This window comes from Anarhichas minor, unplaced genomic scaffold (genome assembly GCF_050575085.1).
Source record: "Anarhichas minor isolate MPS153535 unplaced genomic scaffold, ASM5057508v1 ptg000017l, whole genome shotgun sequence".
NCBI lineage: Eukaryota > Metazoa > Chordata > Actinopteri > Perciformes > Anarhichadidae > Anarhichas > Anarhichas minor.
In genome coordinates this window covers 19,338,956-19,352,684 of record NW_027466463.1, presented here as the reverse complement: position 1 = coordinate 19,352,684, position 13,729 = coordinate 19,338,956, and the positions used below count along the sequence as shown (strand labels likewise).

Here is a 13,729-nt window from a genome sequence, read left to right as displayed (position 1 = left end):
AATGATATCTGCATATCTGCTTTGCTGACAGACGCCTGCAGGGATTGTCTGTTCTTTCCGCGTCAAACACTCTCTCTGTCTCTTTTTGCTCCGTCTTTGTCTCCGTCTGTCTCTTCCTTCTCACCCTCAACCTTTCACACATACTCATGCAATATGCTTGCGGTCATTTCCCCTTGATGATTCTGAGCAGAAATTACATTTCACACACACACACACCATCACACAAACAGTCATCTCTCCGAATACGGCTCAAGTGCAGCGCCAACCGGTGGCTGCAGAGGAGCGCTGCACGGCCGACAGTGCCGAGTGAACCGATGGCAGAAGGTTAAAATGGCTTAGCAAGCACATGATCTGAAGCTCGGCACACTAATCTAAGTCAACCCGGCTCAGAACAACCTTTTCTGTGTGTGTGTGTGTGTGTGTGTGTGTTAAGTAAATCAGCAACCACAGCAGAAATAGCAAGTCCTGAGACAATCCAACATATCTCACAGGTGTAAAAACAGAGCTTGTATCTGTGAAGTTCCTATGAATTTTGCAACAATTTGCATTTCATAGCAACATAATGCCCATATGGGTGTTTGCAAATCTACGCTGTTTGCACTATCATGTGATTAGATCCTTGCATATGTCTAAAATGCAGAGACTGTTAACATTAGAGGCATCCAATACATCCAATAGGATAAAATTGAATCATTTAGCTTCATTAGAGCTGCAACGATTAGTCGATTCATCGCTCAAACAAAAATGAACTGAACATTGCCTGGGTTTTGCAAAAAAGACGTCCATGTAACCATGTAAGGGAGTCCTGCTGGGATCCTTCTGGTGTTAGTTACCAAACAGCTCTCAGTTGTACTTTTTAAGAGGACAGGCTCTCACACAACAAACGTTTGGCTCTTTTATACTCTGGTTTCTCTTGGCGGCAAACCAACATCTTCAAAGCTCCTCAAAGTATTCTGTTTCCCAATCACCTCTAATCACGCCGTGAAATGGGTGCGAGTGTCTGATTGTCGGTTTATGGAAAGTTATTGAACATCAGACACTAGTTTTTGAAGCTATTCGACCACCTGACAGGCAGTTCCGATGAAGGATACCGGCAGCTTTAAAGCATGAACGAAGCACTAACTTCATAAACCTTTTGACTGCCTTTCTATGGGATGTCACATGTTGAAAAACGAGTGATATTCACTGTCTGACTTTTCCAATTCTGGGTCTGTAAACGGCTATAAAATGGCCCTAAATAATGATAGGTCAAAGCTGCAGTACTACCCACTAGTTAGTGTGGTGGGAGAAGAACGATGCTGTTGGAGTAGAGGTGGAGGTAGAGCAATGTGAGCCTTTGGGCAAAAAATGTGTTTTAAAGACATTGAGTTACACCAATTTGTCACAAAAAATTTAAAATACTCCCATTTTAAAGTAATACTATCTGTAAAACACCATTTGTATATCCATTACTCATCCGGCGTTGCTTTGACATGCCTCCACGCTGATCAAAGACTCAAAAGACGGAGAAAATCCTTGATGAACCAAATTACAAAATCCGTTCAAAATTCATGAAGGATTTACTAAATTTTCAGCCGTTTCTGGATGAGCAATCAATACACAGATGGTTATTTTGTGGGTGAAGTGTTCCTGTAGCTCACCCTCTCCTATTGCATGAGCTTTATGCTCATTTAAGGATTTGATACAAAACATTTCATCACAAAACTGTTTGGTTTCATAGAGTGGAAAAAGGCCTCATTATAAGGCCTGGCTGACAAGACCCAGGCCTCTGCTGCAGTCAGTGGATGTGAAGACGCTGCTGTCAACACACACACACACATAAAGCCTGCGATCAAACCCAACATCGATAACGACGGAACTGGAAACACAAACTAAGTGCACCCACTGTTCATGTTTTCCAGTGCAGACGTGTTAAAAAGTGGGTCATTCAGACCGGCTCCATGCACCGGTAGGTAAACAGACGGGGCCCTGTCACCCTCAGACCCTCGATAAACAGGAAGCACAAAGTGACCAGACAGACACTCTGAATTTCCTCCCAAGTCTTCGGGCCAATCATGTCGTGACTCTGGCTGACAAGAGTCCCGGCTCCCAGCCGGGTGACAGAAATGAAGAGTGAGGCTGCAGTCAGCGCTGATCAGAGATCTGCTCCTCATTCCTAAACCTAGGTGTGCTAATGGCCTCAGACAACACTGGAGGCGACAGACGGGCACTCGTTCGGTGCAGTACAGGGTGACTTTAGTCTTTTCTAAAGGGAGAGAGGAAAGTACAAATACATCTGCACTTGAAATGCTTGATTGTCTGAAATGCTTGATTGTCGTATGAAAACGGTAGCAGCATTCTGTACTTTTGTAGATATCTGATTTTTTTAAGCTGTATCTAAAATAGTGACAACAACCAGAAAAGAAAACATAATACTTTAAGAAATAGTTTTGCATTTTGAGATTGATCCCACTCTCATTTCTGTACGCTACAAATTAAGCTCGAGCCAGGAGACCGTTAGCCTATCCTAGCATAGCATAGCATAAAGAGTTAAAGCAGGGGGAAACAGCTAGCCTAGCTCGTCAAAAAACTCCTATTAAACTATTCCTTCACAGTAAAACAGAAAAACCGAATGTGATCAAAGCACATATCAACTTTCTGATACCAAACGTTTCATATTCTTCTTCAGAGAATTTGGGGGTTTTAGGGGCCAGCGAGGAGTTCCGCTCGTACAGTTGAGACTTAAATATGTCGGGTATTTTACAGGCTGATTGCAGTATTTTTAGACTCAATATATTTAAATTTGATGAGACTTAGGCCGGCAAAGCGTTAACTAATAAAGGAATTAAATTCCTGGCAGCGTAGAGAGAACTTTAAGACCTTAATGTTGGAAAATGAAATCTGCAAAATCTGTCGACTGAATTGATAAAATACAGCTTTTGTTTTCGGTGCCTGGTTAATATTTAATGGTTGAGTTGGATGATTGGACTTAAGTATTTCAATTTGTCTTTTTAAATCCCTGTTTCCTTTTTAGAGTGTTGCAGGGATGACGTGTTTTTAAAGGCCAACCAGGAAGTTAGCATCACACTCTCACACCCTCCACAAAAAGCCAATAGGATTATTCCTTTGTATTTTGGATGATTGCACGAAATAATCTCTTTGGCAAACAAATGTTTTTGATGATTCTTCACAAATGAACACCACTTTTATGATGTTTGAAGCGTGAGTACAATCAGCAGCAGTAAGAAGCTAACGTTAGGCTATGAAGGAACTCCACCACGGTCACATGACTTCCCGTCTCCTCCACTAAGCTAAAGGAGGACTAGTGTTCTCGTGAGGACGTTTAGTCGTCTCATTTACACTCTTTTTTATGACACGTAAAAGCTTCTAAATTCACCAGAGAGGTGTTTACTGACTTATTTTAAATCGTTGAACAAAACGTGAAACTCTCTTCAGCTTGTGTTAAACACAGACCTTATTTTAGGCCCCTAACCCAAACAAAAACATGAATTTCAAGACTTGGGACACAGAAGTGCCAAAACGCCAACTCATTTCTGCTTTTCGGACTCATTACTGCAGCACTCTATTAAGGTTTCACATGTCGACACAAAATTCAAGCTCTTTTCTGAGCCGAGCTGGTTTTATTTACGAGTTTTGTCTAAAGTCTGACTGCAGTAGGCCTACTCTGCAAAATGGTCTCAATGATGCTGATGCAAAAAGGGACAAAGTGTGTGACAGCTCAGTCCTTTACCTCAACATTTAAATAAAGTTAAATGGTAATGAAGTGTTTATGCTGTAAACAGAATGGATATATTGTATGTTGCTTGTGTAACATTTCCAAAAGATGTACTATTTAAATTTTATGTCGTAGGAAAGAGGTGACGATGGACCTTAATGAAGGTGTACGACAGACAACTCGAGCTTCAAGTGCAATTAATAGAAAGTAAATTAGTTTAGGATCAACGGTGGCATTGCAGAAAACAATGAGAGCAACGTTGTATGTGATCGCTGGCCTGTGGACGATGTCGGTTATTTATTTTAACGTGCTGTGGTTTGTTGACGTGGTTCACTCCTGCACATACACGAGTGCAAGATCTCACATAAAAACAGAATGAAAAAGCTTTCAGACGCCTCAGGAACGACCCCTGCTGGACATCTCAGCTATTACAATCAACTTCAGCCGATCCCTGATGTTTAACAATCCAATTCCTCAATTTCCCATGAGTCTGCGTTTCCCTCGCGCACATGTTTCCCCTCAGCAAGAGAGTACGACTGTGTGGGAACTGTATTTCCAGAGATTTTACTGTATAATATAGAAATAGAGTGAAGAAGAGAGACCAGACGAGGTCGAGCAACAAGCATGTTATTTTTGTGTGTGAGCCAAGTGCACTGTTTATGTCGAGGGAGCAATAATCCTCTGACTCTTTTGTTAAGAGCTTATAAATTGCAAAAATAAGATGAAAATGTTCTGAACGGGGAAAACTGTTATTTATTAAAAAAGTGGCATAATTGTGTGTTGTATTGTTTTTTTATTCATGAAATTAAAGCTTACACACGTCAAACCTCGTCTGATTTCCTTTTATTTAATGACGGTATAGAACTTTTGATCAACTGAACAAAGTAAAGAAAATGCTGCAGATCCAATTTAATGAGATATTATGTGAGAATTAATTTGTGCTGGAATATCACTATCGAACAACTTATAATTATACATTCAACTTTATTTCCAGACACGAGTCCATAAATACATTTATCTGCAGTCAAATGAAGTCAGAACACATTCATTGATATCACAGAAGAATAAAACACAGTTCAATGTACTGTATAAGTACAGTATGTACATGGTTCCAACCAGCTGGATACTATTTTCACTATAAATGACATAAAAACACTCTTTTAAATATGTGTATGTACCGACATACGTACGTATTTATGTTGAATTCGTTTTAAGAGCTTTTATGATGAAAACAGCTGCGGCTGAAAAACGGCCATGACAGAGAAGAGATTGAAGAATGTGTGGGCCGACACAGATAAAGAACAAGTTCAGTACATTCATACAGTCAAACTGTACTCATCACAAGAGGAGAGCATGATTTAAATAAATGTTTTTAATACAGCAGGCCTCTTAATAACCTGGCAGAGAAATGCAATCAGTGTGCATCACACATTCTTTTCTGCAGAAAACTCTCAAAAATATAAACATATATGAGCTGATCGAATTATTAAAAAAAAAAAAAAAAGTTTTTTAAAATGCATTAGAAAATTGACGATGATGAGAAAGTTCTGTCCACGGTTCTTCACCTGTGCTGCTGGACGCTGGGGGACTTGATGGTCTGATGGAGGTACTCGGCGCCGAGGGTTCCCGTGATCCGGTCACGGGTGCACAGAAGGAACGAGAGGAGACCAGCAGCACTATCTCCACCCTGAACCTCTCAGAGCGGTTCATATATGCTGTCCAAATATCCAATGCTGATATCTTTAAATCTCTCTCTCTCTCTCTCTCTCTCTTTAATGTCATTTGGTGTCTGGTGTCTCGTTACCACACAGTTATGTTTTCAGTTTTAGCAAAACCGGGATTCTGTCTGAGCTTCCAGTACGTCTCGTTTGTCAACCACACGTCCCGTCCACAGGAATCTTTGGCTTTCCTGAAGAGGAAGAAGAAAGAGGAAGAAGCAGAGGCAGAAGAAGAAGAAGAAGAAGAAGAAGAAGAAGAAAGGAAGGAGAGGAGGAAAAAGGAAGAACAAAAATAAGAGGTAAAAGTACAAAGAAGAAGGATGAAGAAGAAAAAGGATGAAGAAGAAAAAGGATGAAGAAGAAAACATTTTACTTTTGTTGTCTTTGAATAAAACATCTCACTTAAAACCACCAGTACAAAAAAGAAGAAGAACAAAGAAGCAGAAGATAATTTACATGCTTTGATATTGACACGATTCATGATTTTGCTCAAGAACACTTGAACAAAACACTTGAACAGAACATGACATTATAGTGAATTCAATATTTTAGATTGTTTGTTGTAAAAAACAAGACATTGCATGAAGTTACCTCGAGCTCTAGGACATCGTGATGACCATTTGTACCATTTGTGCCGTTTTCTAATCTTTTAAAGACCAAACGATCGATAACAAAAATAAACTGCATTCCACGTTGAACTCCATCAAAAATATAGAGACATGCAACCAAACAGTAAGATTTAAAATGTATTATTAATAATATAGACCTGTATAATTAATCATTATAGTAAGAGGGTTTATACATTTGTTGTAACAGGACTTAATAGTTTGTCATCATCGTAAAAAACGTACCTGAAAAAACGTGGGACATGTTCTTCTCCTCTTCTGCCGAGCTCTTTTCTCCGCTCTCTCTGAAACTCCTCGATATCATCTTTCTTTCTGTCCGCTTCATCCACCTTTCCGTCCTCCAGCATTCTATTCAAAAGAAGACGAATTTGAAGAGTATCTTGACCCTGAATTCAAGTGAATCAGCTGCAGCTGTCTAATTTAATATTTTAGGGAGACCTCAGTTGTTTCTACTGAAGATAAAAGCATGGACACGTTTTCCCTCCTCATCTATGGAGATATCTTTGCACCACCGTCTGCAGCTCGGCTCACCTTTGGTCAGGGCGCAGGCGGCTGTCTGTCGGAGGCAGGAGAGGCTTCAGGTCGGGGGTGAGCTCGTTCAGCTCCATGGCGAAGCTGGAGAAGCCGTAGTACAGCAGGTAATCCTTTGGCTGGGGATCTGTGGGGAGACACAAGCCGCTCAGGTTATGCCGATTAGCGGTTTTGGCAACAGGGAGTGCTTGATCAATTCCAGTCACGTCAGATTTAAACCCTCAACCTCTCAAGCAGAAATCTCAGCATGAAAACCTTCAGGGACAAACAGGTTGGTTAAACATCTCCTGAGTGTTGTTTGTTATGATCGCAGACCCACTTGGCTTCCAGACACATTTCGGAGTAGGCAGAGTGTCGCAGAAGATGCCTTCGTGCCAAAGACCTCCGAACCGGTGAATGACGCTCCCACTTTGGTCCAGCACCGTGCCCTGCACCTCGTTCTTGTTCATGTCTGAACCCCAGTAACGAGACTACAACGAAAACACAAACTGGTCAGACAGAAGCCTGAGATTTTCTGTGGAACCAAACACATTATGAAGAGAAGAGGGCTGAGTGGTGCGGGAAGACGTTTCATTCACCTTGACGAAGGTGATCTTGCAGGTGCAGACGTTGCTTTTGAGGTTGCGGATGGTGACCTCTCCGTAATGCTCCAGGTAGCGCTGCTGACTGAGGACGTTGTGGATGCAGGTCACTACTTTGTTCCACTCGTAGTGGTCTCCGTACCTGGACAAAACACCCAAATTCAAGCAAAGCGCCAAAATAAGTTTGTCAGTCAAATGCAAATGTTTTCTGGTTTTCTCTGTTTTACATCGTTGTAAACCGAGTATCTTTAAGTTTAGGACTGTTGGTTGGAAGATCACCTGCATGTAACGGCTAGTGTCAAGTCAGGTGTAGCCTGTTTACCTTGGAAGAGTGACGTTCACCATTCCTGTTGGAACAATCTCCAGCGACTTCCCCCAGAATTTATTCTTCCATCGCTGGTCTGTTCGGGTCATATAAATATTGTTGAGAATAAACGTCTGATCAACTTTCTCAAATTCATCTCAGAACAAAGTTAGAGGATATAAATACACGTGATTACTACTAACCACTAACTGAAACCCAAATTATGAATTTGGTTTGATAACAGAAGAGTGTCACCTTGCCAGAAGGAGAAGTTCTCTGAGTCTGCATGGCAGGCAGAGATGGGGGGATGATGGCAGACCTGGTGAAATATCATTTACTGAGAATTATAAAACAGATACTTCCAGTCTTTATGGGTGTGGAAGAAGAAGTACTGAAGAGATAGAAAGCTGCTGCTCTGACACTTGCACACATCAGGAGATAATTAAGTATGTTCGAGACCTTTCTCTGTCTCAGCCACACACTCGCGAGAACGTCAACTAAAGTTTGCGATCGCTCTAGCTAACTAATTTTCATAATGCTAATGTTAGCAAAAGAAATATATAAATGCTAAATGCAAATGTACCCAATCTGGGGCTGGGTATTGTCTTTTAATATCCTTTGAGCTCTTCGCAGGCACCTCTTCTCACCAATATCACTGACGCTCGGAATCAGAAGCTAACTTCCCGTTTCACTGGGACTTTACAGACTTAAGAATAAGACATTATGTAATAACAGTATGTCTGGTAATGAATGTAGTGTTTGTGAGATACCTGCTCACTGATGAAACGAAAGCCCCGGTCCTCTCTGGCGCACTCGTAGGTCTCGCCCAGCACCGGATTAAACGGCTTGTAGCGGTTCCTGAACGTTGCGGTGGAGTAACCAGAGATAGCGAAGGCAGCAATGTAAATCTGTCGGAGATAAAATAACATTTTGTTTCATCTTTATTTCATTGTTAAGAGAATAGGTTCAGACTTTTTGGTCTATTTTTCTATGACAACCTTGCTTCCCTTGAAGGTGTTGTCGCCATGTTTGCTTAACCCAGGCCCAGCATTTTTAAATATTATTTTAAAATGGACATGAACTTTTCCAATCAGTTGAAATAGAGTCAAGATTGGTGCACAAAAATATTCCAGGACGGGAGTCTGAGTTATATATTTAGGGAGAATTATCAACATCTCAGCAGGTGCAGATTTATCAGGGTTGCAACATTACTATGTTGACATTGTTTCCCATCTATTTCATAGATTTGAATAGTCTTACCATCCTCTGGTAGGGGTCTGGTGTGTTGTTGGCGGTATCCAGCAGCTCACTGTACTCCAGCTCTTCACACAGCCTCTGCAGCAAGTTAAGAGGCTCATTGAGAGGCGCTGGCATGGACACTCGAGCCAAGTCTTTACCTGAGGAAAAACACAGCACATAAGAATACCACCATATTGACATGCCGCGTGCGAAAGCTTGACAGGCCTAATTGTAACCAAGGGGGGAGGGGCTTAGAGAAAGGGTCAATTGCAGAGCGGTGTGACTTGCCGATATTATTGTAGAGGATAGCCATGAGGCCCACGTGGCTGTTGTCGGGACAGTGAGCAGGCAGTGTGGTTTGCCGGCCGGTGCTCTTGGGAACAACGCTGTTTGGAGCCCTGGAAATGCTAGCACGGTACTTCCTGGTGGCCGATGCTGTGATGTAGGTGAAAGAAAACAATATTAATCATAGCAAAAGGGCAGTTTGATGCATCTGTTCAGGAACTTTTTGGCGGAAACCATAGATTTCATTGTCTCCATCTTGGATTACGGCGGTCGCCATGTGTTTTTTTTTTGCAACCGATGAATGGAAGTTACCATATTCGGAATGCTGAGGAATGACGCTGTATACGTCACACCACAGTAGCCCCGCCCTAAAGCATACCCTGCTTTATGGTCCATTTACAATGTTTACTGAGGTAATAAATCAAGAGATAAGTAGAGTCATTTTCTCATAGACTTCCATACAATCGGACTTGTTTTGCAACCAGAGGAGTCGCCCCCTGCTGGTAAGTACAGAGAATGCACGTTTTAAGACGCTTCCGCATCGTCTGCACTCGGCATAACCGGAGGTTGCCGCCTGGCGGAAACGCAGCTAAATGGTACTCGTGTAAATGTACCCACCATATCCTTCCTCTGGCTCAGAGTTGGTGGTGCTTCCATCGCTGAGTCCCGACTCATCGGACACCTCAGAAGAACTTCCACAAAGGACGTCATCGCTGGCGTCAAAATACTCCGCAGCCGAATCTGCCACTGAGGGAGGCCCGTGGGATGGATGCCTCGCTGCTGCAGGCTGTCGACGGAGTAGGAGAAAGAGGAACAAAGAAAACCCAGCCATCAAAACCCACAGAGGGAATATGTGTCCGAGAATCCAAAAGACAGGCGCTGCATGGATCTTACCTCAGCTAATGTGTTGGACTGGTGGATGTTGTTGGTCTCCCAGACTTCCTGCAGCTTCTGCCTCTCCTGGGACAGAGTTTCATGCACTGCCTTCAGGGAAGCAATCACTGAGGAGGAATAAGAATCATTTTAATGCATATTCATGTCAGATTTCTTTTAATATGAACGTTTATAACATTATTCCTTTTGCATAATCGTCTCTGTGGATTCTCTGATCTTGCCTTGGATTTTGCTCATCTACCTACAACACAGGAACCCCGTCTACCTGTGTGTAAACACGCATGTTCTGTTTTTCTGACCTCGTAGAGACATGGTGCAGATGTCCTGCTGGATTTTCTTGCCCTCGGGCGACGTGAAAGTAGGAGGGGACAGCTGGGAGGAGACGTAGTCAGGGATGGAGGAGGCTGATGCACCGAGGTTAGGCGAGCTGCCCAGGTGACTGGAGGACAGCTATGAAGGGGAACAGAGAACGATGGAGGACGGTTGAAAGGTACCGTAAAACCACTAATTTGTGTTTTATACACTTCTGTTTTTGACATAATTATTTAAACTTGGAACATCAAGTTGACTTCTTTTTTATAGCTCAAACCTGATCCTCTAGTATCACAGCCCTGCAGGTTTTCTGAAAACCTCTCATTTTACTGCAGCAGGGTCTGACAGTCTGCCCCTCTCAGTCCTGGTTCTGGTTCTCCCGTGCCTCCAGCGGGCCCAGCACTACGTCCTGCATGTTGTGAACTGTTAAGTCTGATTTAGAGAAGATTAACTATCTAGAAATAGCCAATTGTCCGGCTGATGGTCTTGTTTACTTATGTAGGTCATATATCAAATTGAGACCGTTTCATGAACAGTTAAAAGTTCCTTGTTGTAACTTTAATCTGAAAAAAGCATTTTGTCAAAATGAATACAGTCACAATTCATTTTCAGGCTGCTACAGAGAACATTTAATCATTTTCATAAATTAGGTCGTCTCTTCCCGTTGCCAACTCACCGATTTAGTAATCCCACGTATCGGCTTTGGGTTAGAAAAAGGTCCCAAAATGTTACAGAAGGGTTGGGATGTGAAATTGTGAGTATTACGACTTAATTTATGGTTATAAACAATTAGCATTTCAAAACAATGTCCGTCACATATCTTTGAGTGAGTTACAGATCATTCTTACCATTCCCAGGGCCTCCACTCTGGATAGTGTGCGAGAGTGGCCCCATATCTTCCCTGACCTCGGCCTCTTCGGCTTCTCAAGCGAGAGATTCTGGATCAGATTATGAGAATAAGTCATCTTTACTTTCACGTGATGCTGCCCAGGGAGGAGCGGCTCCAAAGTGAACAGCGGTCTACCTGTATGCTGATGATGCGCTTCAGGTCTCCGTTCGTCAAAGTCTGACCCGTCTCCGACATCTGCAGCCTCTGGATTAAGCAGTTTATCTCAGAAAGGTCCAAATGGCAGCGGTTCAGCTCTGTAAGAAAACATGATGTATTTAATGATCTATTTATTGACAGCAGTTGCTGGTCTACCAATATATTTTAGAAGACACGTACCTTGAACACAGGTGTCTGGGTCGTGACTCTGCTGCAGCCAGGCCGACACTTTGCTGTTCACAGCGGCGTTAGCGGAGCGCAGCACTCCTGCCGATGCTCTAGCTGGATGCGCCATGCCTGCAGAGCTCTGGTAAACACAGGGAAGAGGAGTTCACCTTGAGTCTCTTGTAAAAGTTGTCGTGTTACGTTTGACTTCACAGCTCCTTTGATAATCACCAAGTCTCCGTTGCTCTGAGCTTGTCCGGCCGCGGCGCCGTGGGACAAAGTGTGGAGGAAGCCGCTGTGAACGTGAGCCGCCTCATTCTTCTTGTACAGGCGGTGGGCTTGTAGCTTGGTTACCCAAATGTAGAAGAGCTCGTGGCTCTTTGCCTTGGAGAGACAAGAAAAATCATATATTTGTCTTTTTAATCTAAAGGCACTCTGGTTATTTGTTTGGACATGCTTACCTTCATGTGATAGAGAATGTCTCCTGCGTCCAAGTCAATCCGATTTGTCTTCTTGTTTATGGACATGACTGCGAGGCTAACAGCTAAAGAGCCCTGGACTCTTCCCCTGGAGACCTACAGTGCAAAAAGGTGCATTTATTTAGCGTTGTTAAAAGTAGTAGGTGAAAAATCCCGTTATGATATTTACTTACATCTTGTTGATTTTTGGAATAACGCAAGTTTCCTACTTCCAAGACAAAGTATCGCTGAAAAAGAGATCAAACACCATCCTCTTAGACACCGACTTTATCTGTAAACACACGAGGTGACCGAGAGGACGGTTTCCTCACCTTGTGCCAACCTTTCAGAGGCCACTTCCTCCTCTTCAGGAGATATCCTTCACAGATTCCCGGGGTGGTCATGTCGTGAAGACTGTCACTTCCTGCTTGGGTTTCTACCTGAAGGTCGTCAATCACTTCCCAGTCTTTGATAACCTATAAACGGTGTGAATGGAGAAAACGGGGAATATCCACTGAGCTTTAGTCTTTTTAAAGACATTTAAAAGCTTCTAAATTCACCAGAGGGGTATTCACTGACTGATGTTATGTTGTAGAACAAAACGTTAAAATCTCTTCAGTTTGTGTTAAACACAGACTTTATTTCAGGCATCTCACCAAAAACACTTTCAGAATCCAGAAGTGCAAATATGCTAACTCATTTCTGGCTCCCAGGACTCTTTGGCATCTTTACTGCCTTTCACACGAATAGCCAAAGCATCAAGGCTCACTAAACTCAGTAGCTTTCTGCAAAATAACGAATATAATCTCGAAAGGTCAGATGTCATTCTGGGGAAATCTTTACTGATATAAAGCAAGGACTTAAAGTTTCCTTTAAACAACAATCATTTACATAGATATACCCATAATCCCTTTGGTGTTGTCTGTATCTGGCGCCTCACCTGTCTGGAGGAGGACCGGGAGGTGCTACTGCTGCGAGAGTGGGACGGCTTCCACGTCGGTGAAGACTTCTCCAGGCCGCTCGCCAGCGATGGGCTGCGGTTGAGTGAAGACCCGTGTGAATCCATGTCGGAGCGCCGACCTCAGACTCCCCTCTGCACTGGGATCCGCTGGTTGTGGAGAGATCATATCATCAATGTTATGTCTCCTGTCTGTGTTACAACAAATAAGAACACACATCAAAGTAGCTTTCCGTGTGCAGTTTTACGGCTGGAAATAAAAATGTGAAGCCTTCTGAGGTGGAGCCACAGGTATTGATTATGTCTCTTCTGTTTGGTTAAAATGTGTGTTTCTACAAAACGTCAGAAAACTGGGAAACTCCTCCTCACAAGTCCTTAAAGTCATTGTTTTACCAACAAACAGCTCAAAATACAAATACATTCATGACAGCTGCTGATGAAGATCATCTGATTTGATCAAAAGCTCCAGAATAGCTACTGAATGGACCTTTTGGTGAGATTGTTTTCAACACAAATTACATTATTGTAAATCAGAGAAAAGCACAATTAAGGAGCTGGAATCGTCTAAGTTTTGGCTTTTTTCCCTGATAAATTACTTTTGGTACGTCAATCCATTATTAAGTTGTTGCTTATTAATCGTCAAACAACAAATAATAAATGATCTCTTAAACATCATGGTCTACGTGGAATACATGAACAAACTGTTGCAGCGTAAATGAATTACACATGCAATCAATCCTTAAGTTGCAGTGGAGCCAGCTCTTCCTTTAACGTCATTCTTTTACCAAATGTTGAACATCTATTATATTATATCGTCTCTTCGTGAAGAGCTGTTTAATGACCCATGAGGACGAGTCGGCTCCACCAGAAAGAAACCAAAGTGAAAGTGTTAAACCGG

The 13,729-nt window shown here is 42.5% G+C and overlaps 1 protein-coding gene across 1 annotated transcript; it reads right to left on the bottom strand.

Annotated features, from left to right (window-relative positions):
- Positions 1 to 4,740: 4,740 nt before the first annotated feature.
- osbpl7 (oxysterol binding protein-like 7) lies at positions 4,741 to 12,939 on the bottom strand. Its single transcript, XM_076092891.1, has 22 exons — positions 12,814 to 12,939; positions 12,206 to 12,349; positions 12,068 to 12,121; positions 11,877 to 11,990; positions 11,647 to 11,799; positions 11,431 to 11,557; positions 11,230 to 11,348; positions 11,054 to 11,143; positions 10,882 to 10,905; positions 10,193 to 10,343; positions 9,894 to 10,000; positions 9,618 to 9,786; positions 9,003 to 9,149; positions 8,736 to 8,872; positions 8,246 to 8,383; positions 7,731 to 7,794; positions 7,494 to 7,572; positions 7,169 to 7,313; positions 6,910 to 7,060; positions 6,591 to 6,717; positions 6,285 to 6,407; positions 4,741 to 5,624 (listed from the first exon to the last, which is right to left on the bottom strand). The coding sequence occupies exons 1-22, from the start codon at positions 12,937 to 12,939 to the stop codon at positions 5,516 to 5,518; spliced, it is 2,598 nt and encodes an 865-aa protein (XP_075949006.1). The 3' UTR covers positions 4,741 to 5,515.
- Between the last annotated feature and the right edge of the window lie 790 nt (positions 12,940 to 13,729).

Excerpts from the sequence above, each read along its gene's own strand:
- osbpl7 (XM_076092891.1), bottom strand. The coding sequence starts at position 12,939 with ATGGATTCACACGGGTCTTCACTCAACCGCAGCCCATCGCTGGCGAGC. Across the intron at positions 9,150-9,617 it reads TGAGCCAGAGGAAGGATATG|CATCGGCCACCAGGAAGTAC; the intron begins GTGGGTACATTT and ends CCTACATCACAG. Across the intron at positions 8,873-9,002 it reads TATCCTCTACAATAATATCG|GTAAAGACTTGGCTCGAGTG; the intron begins GCAAGTCACACC and ends GTTTTTCCTCAG.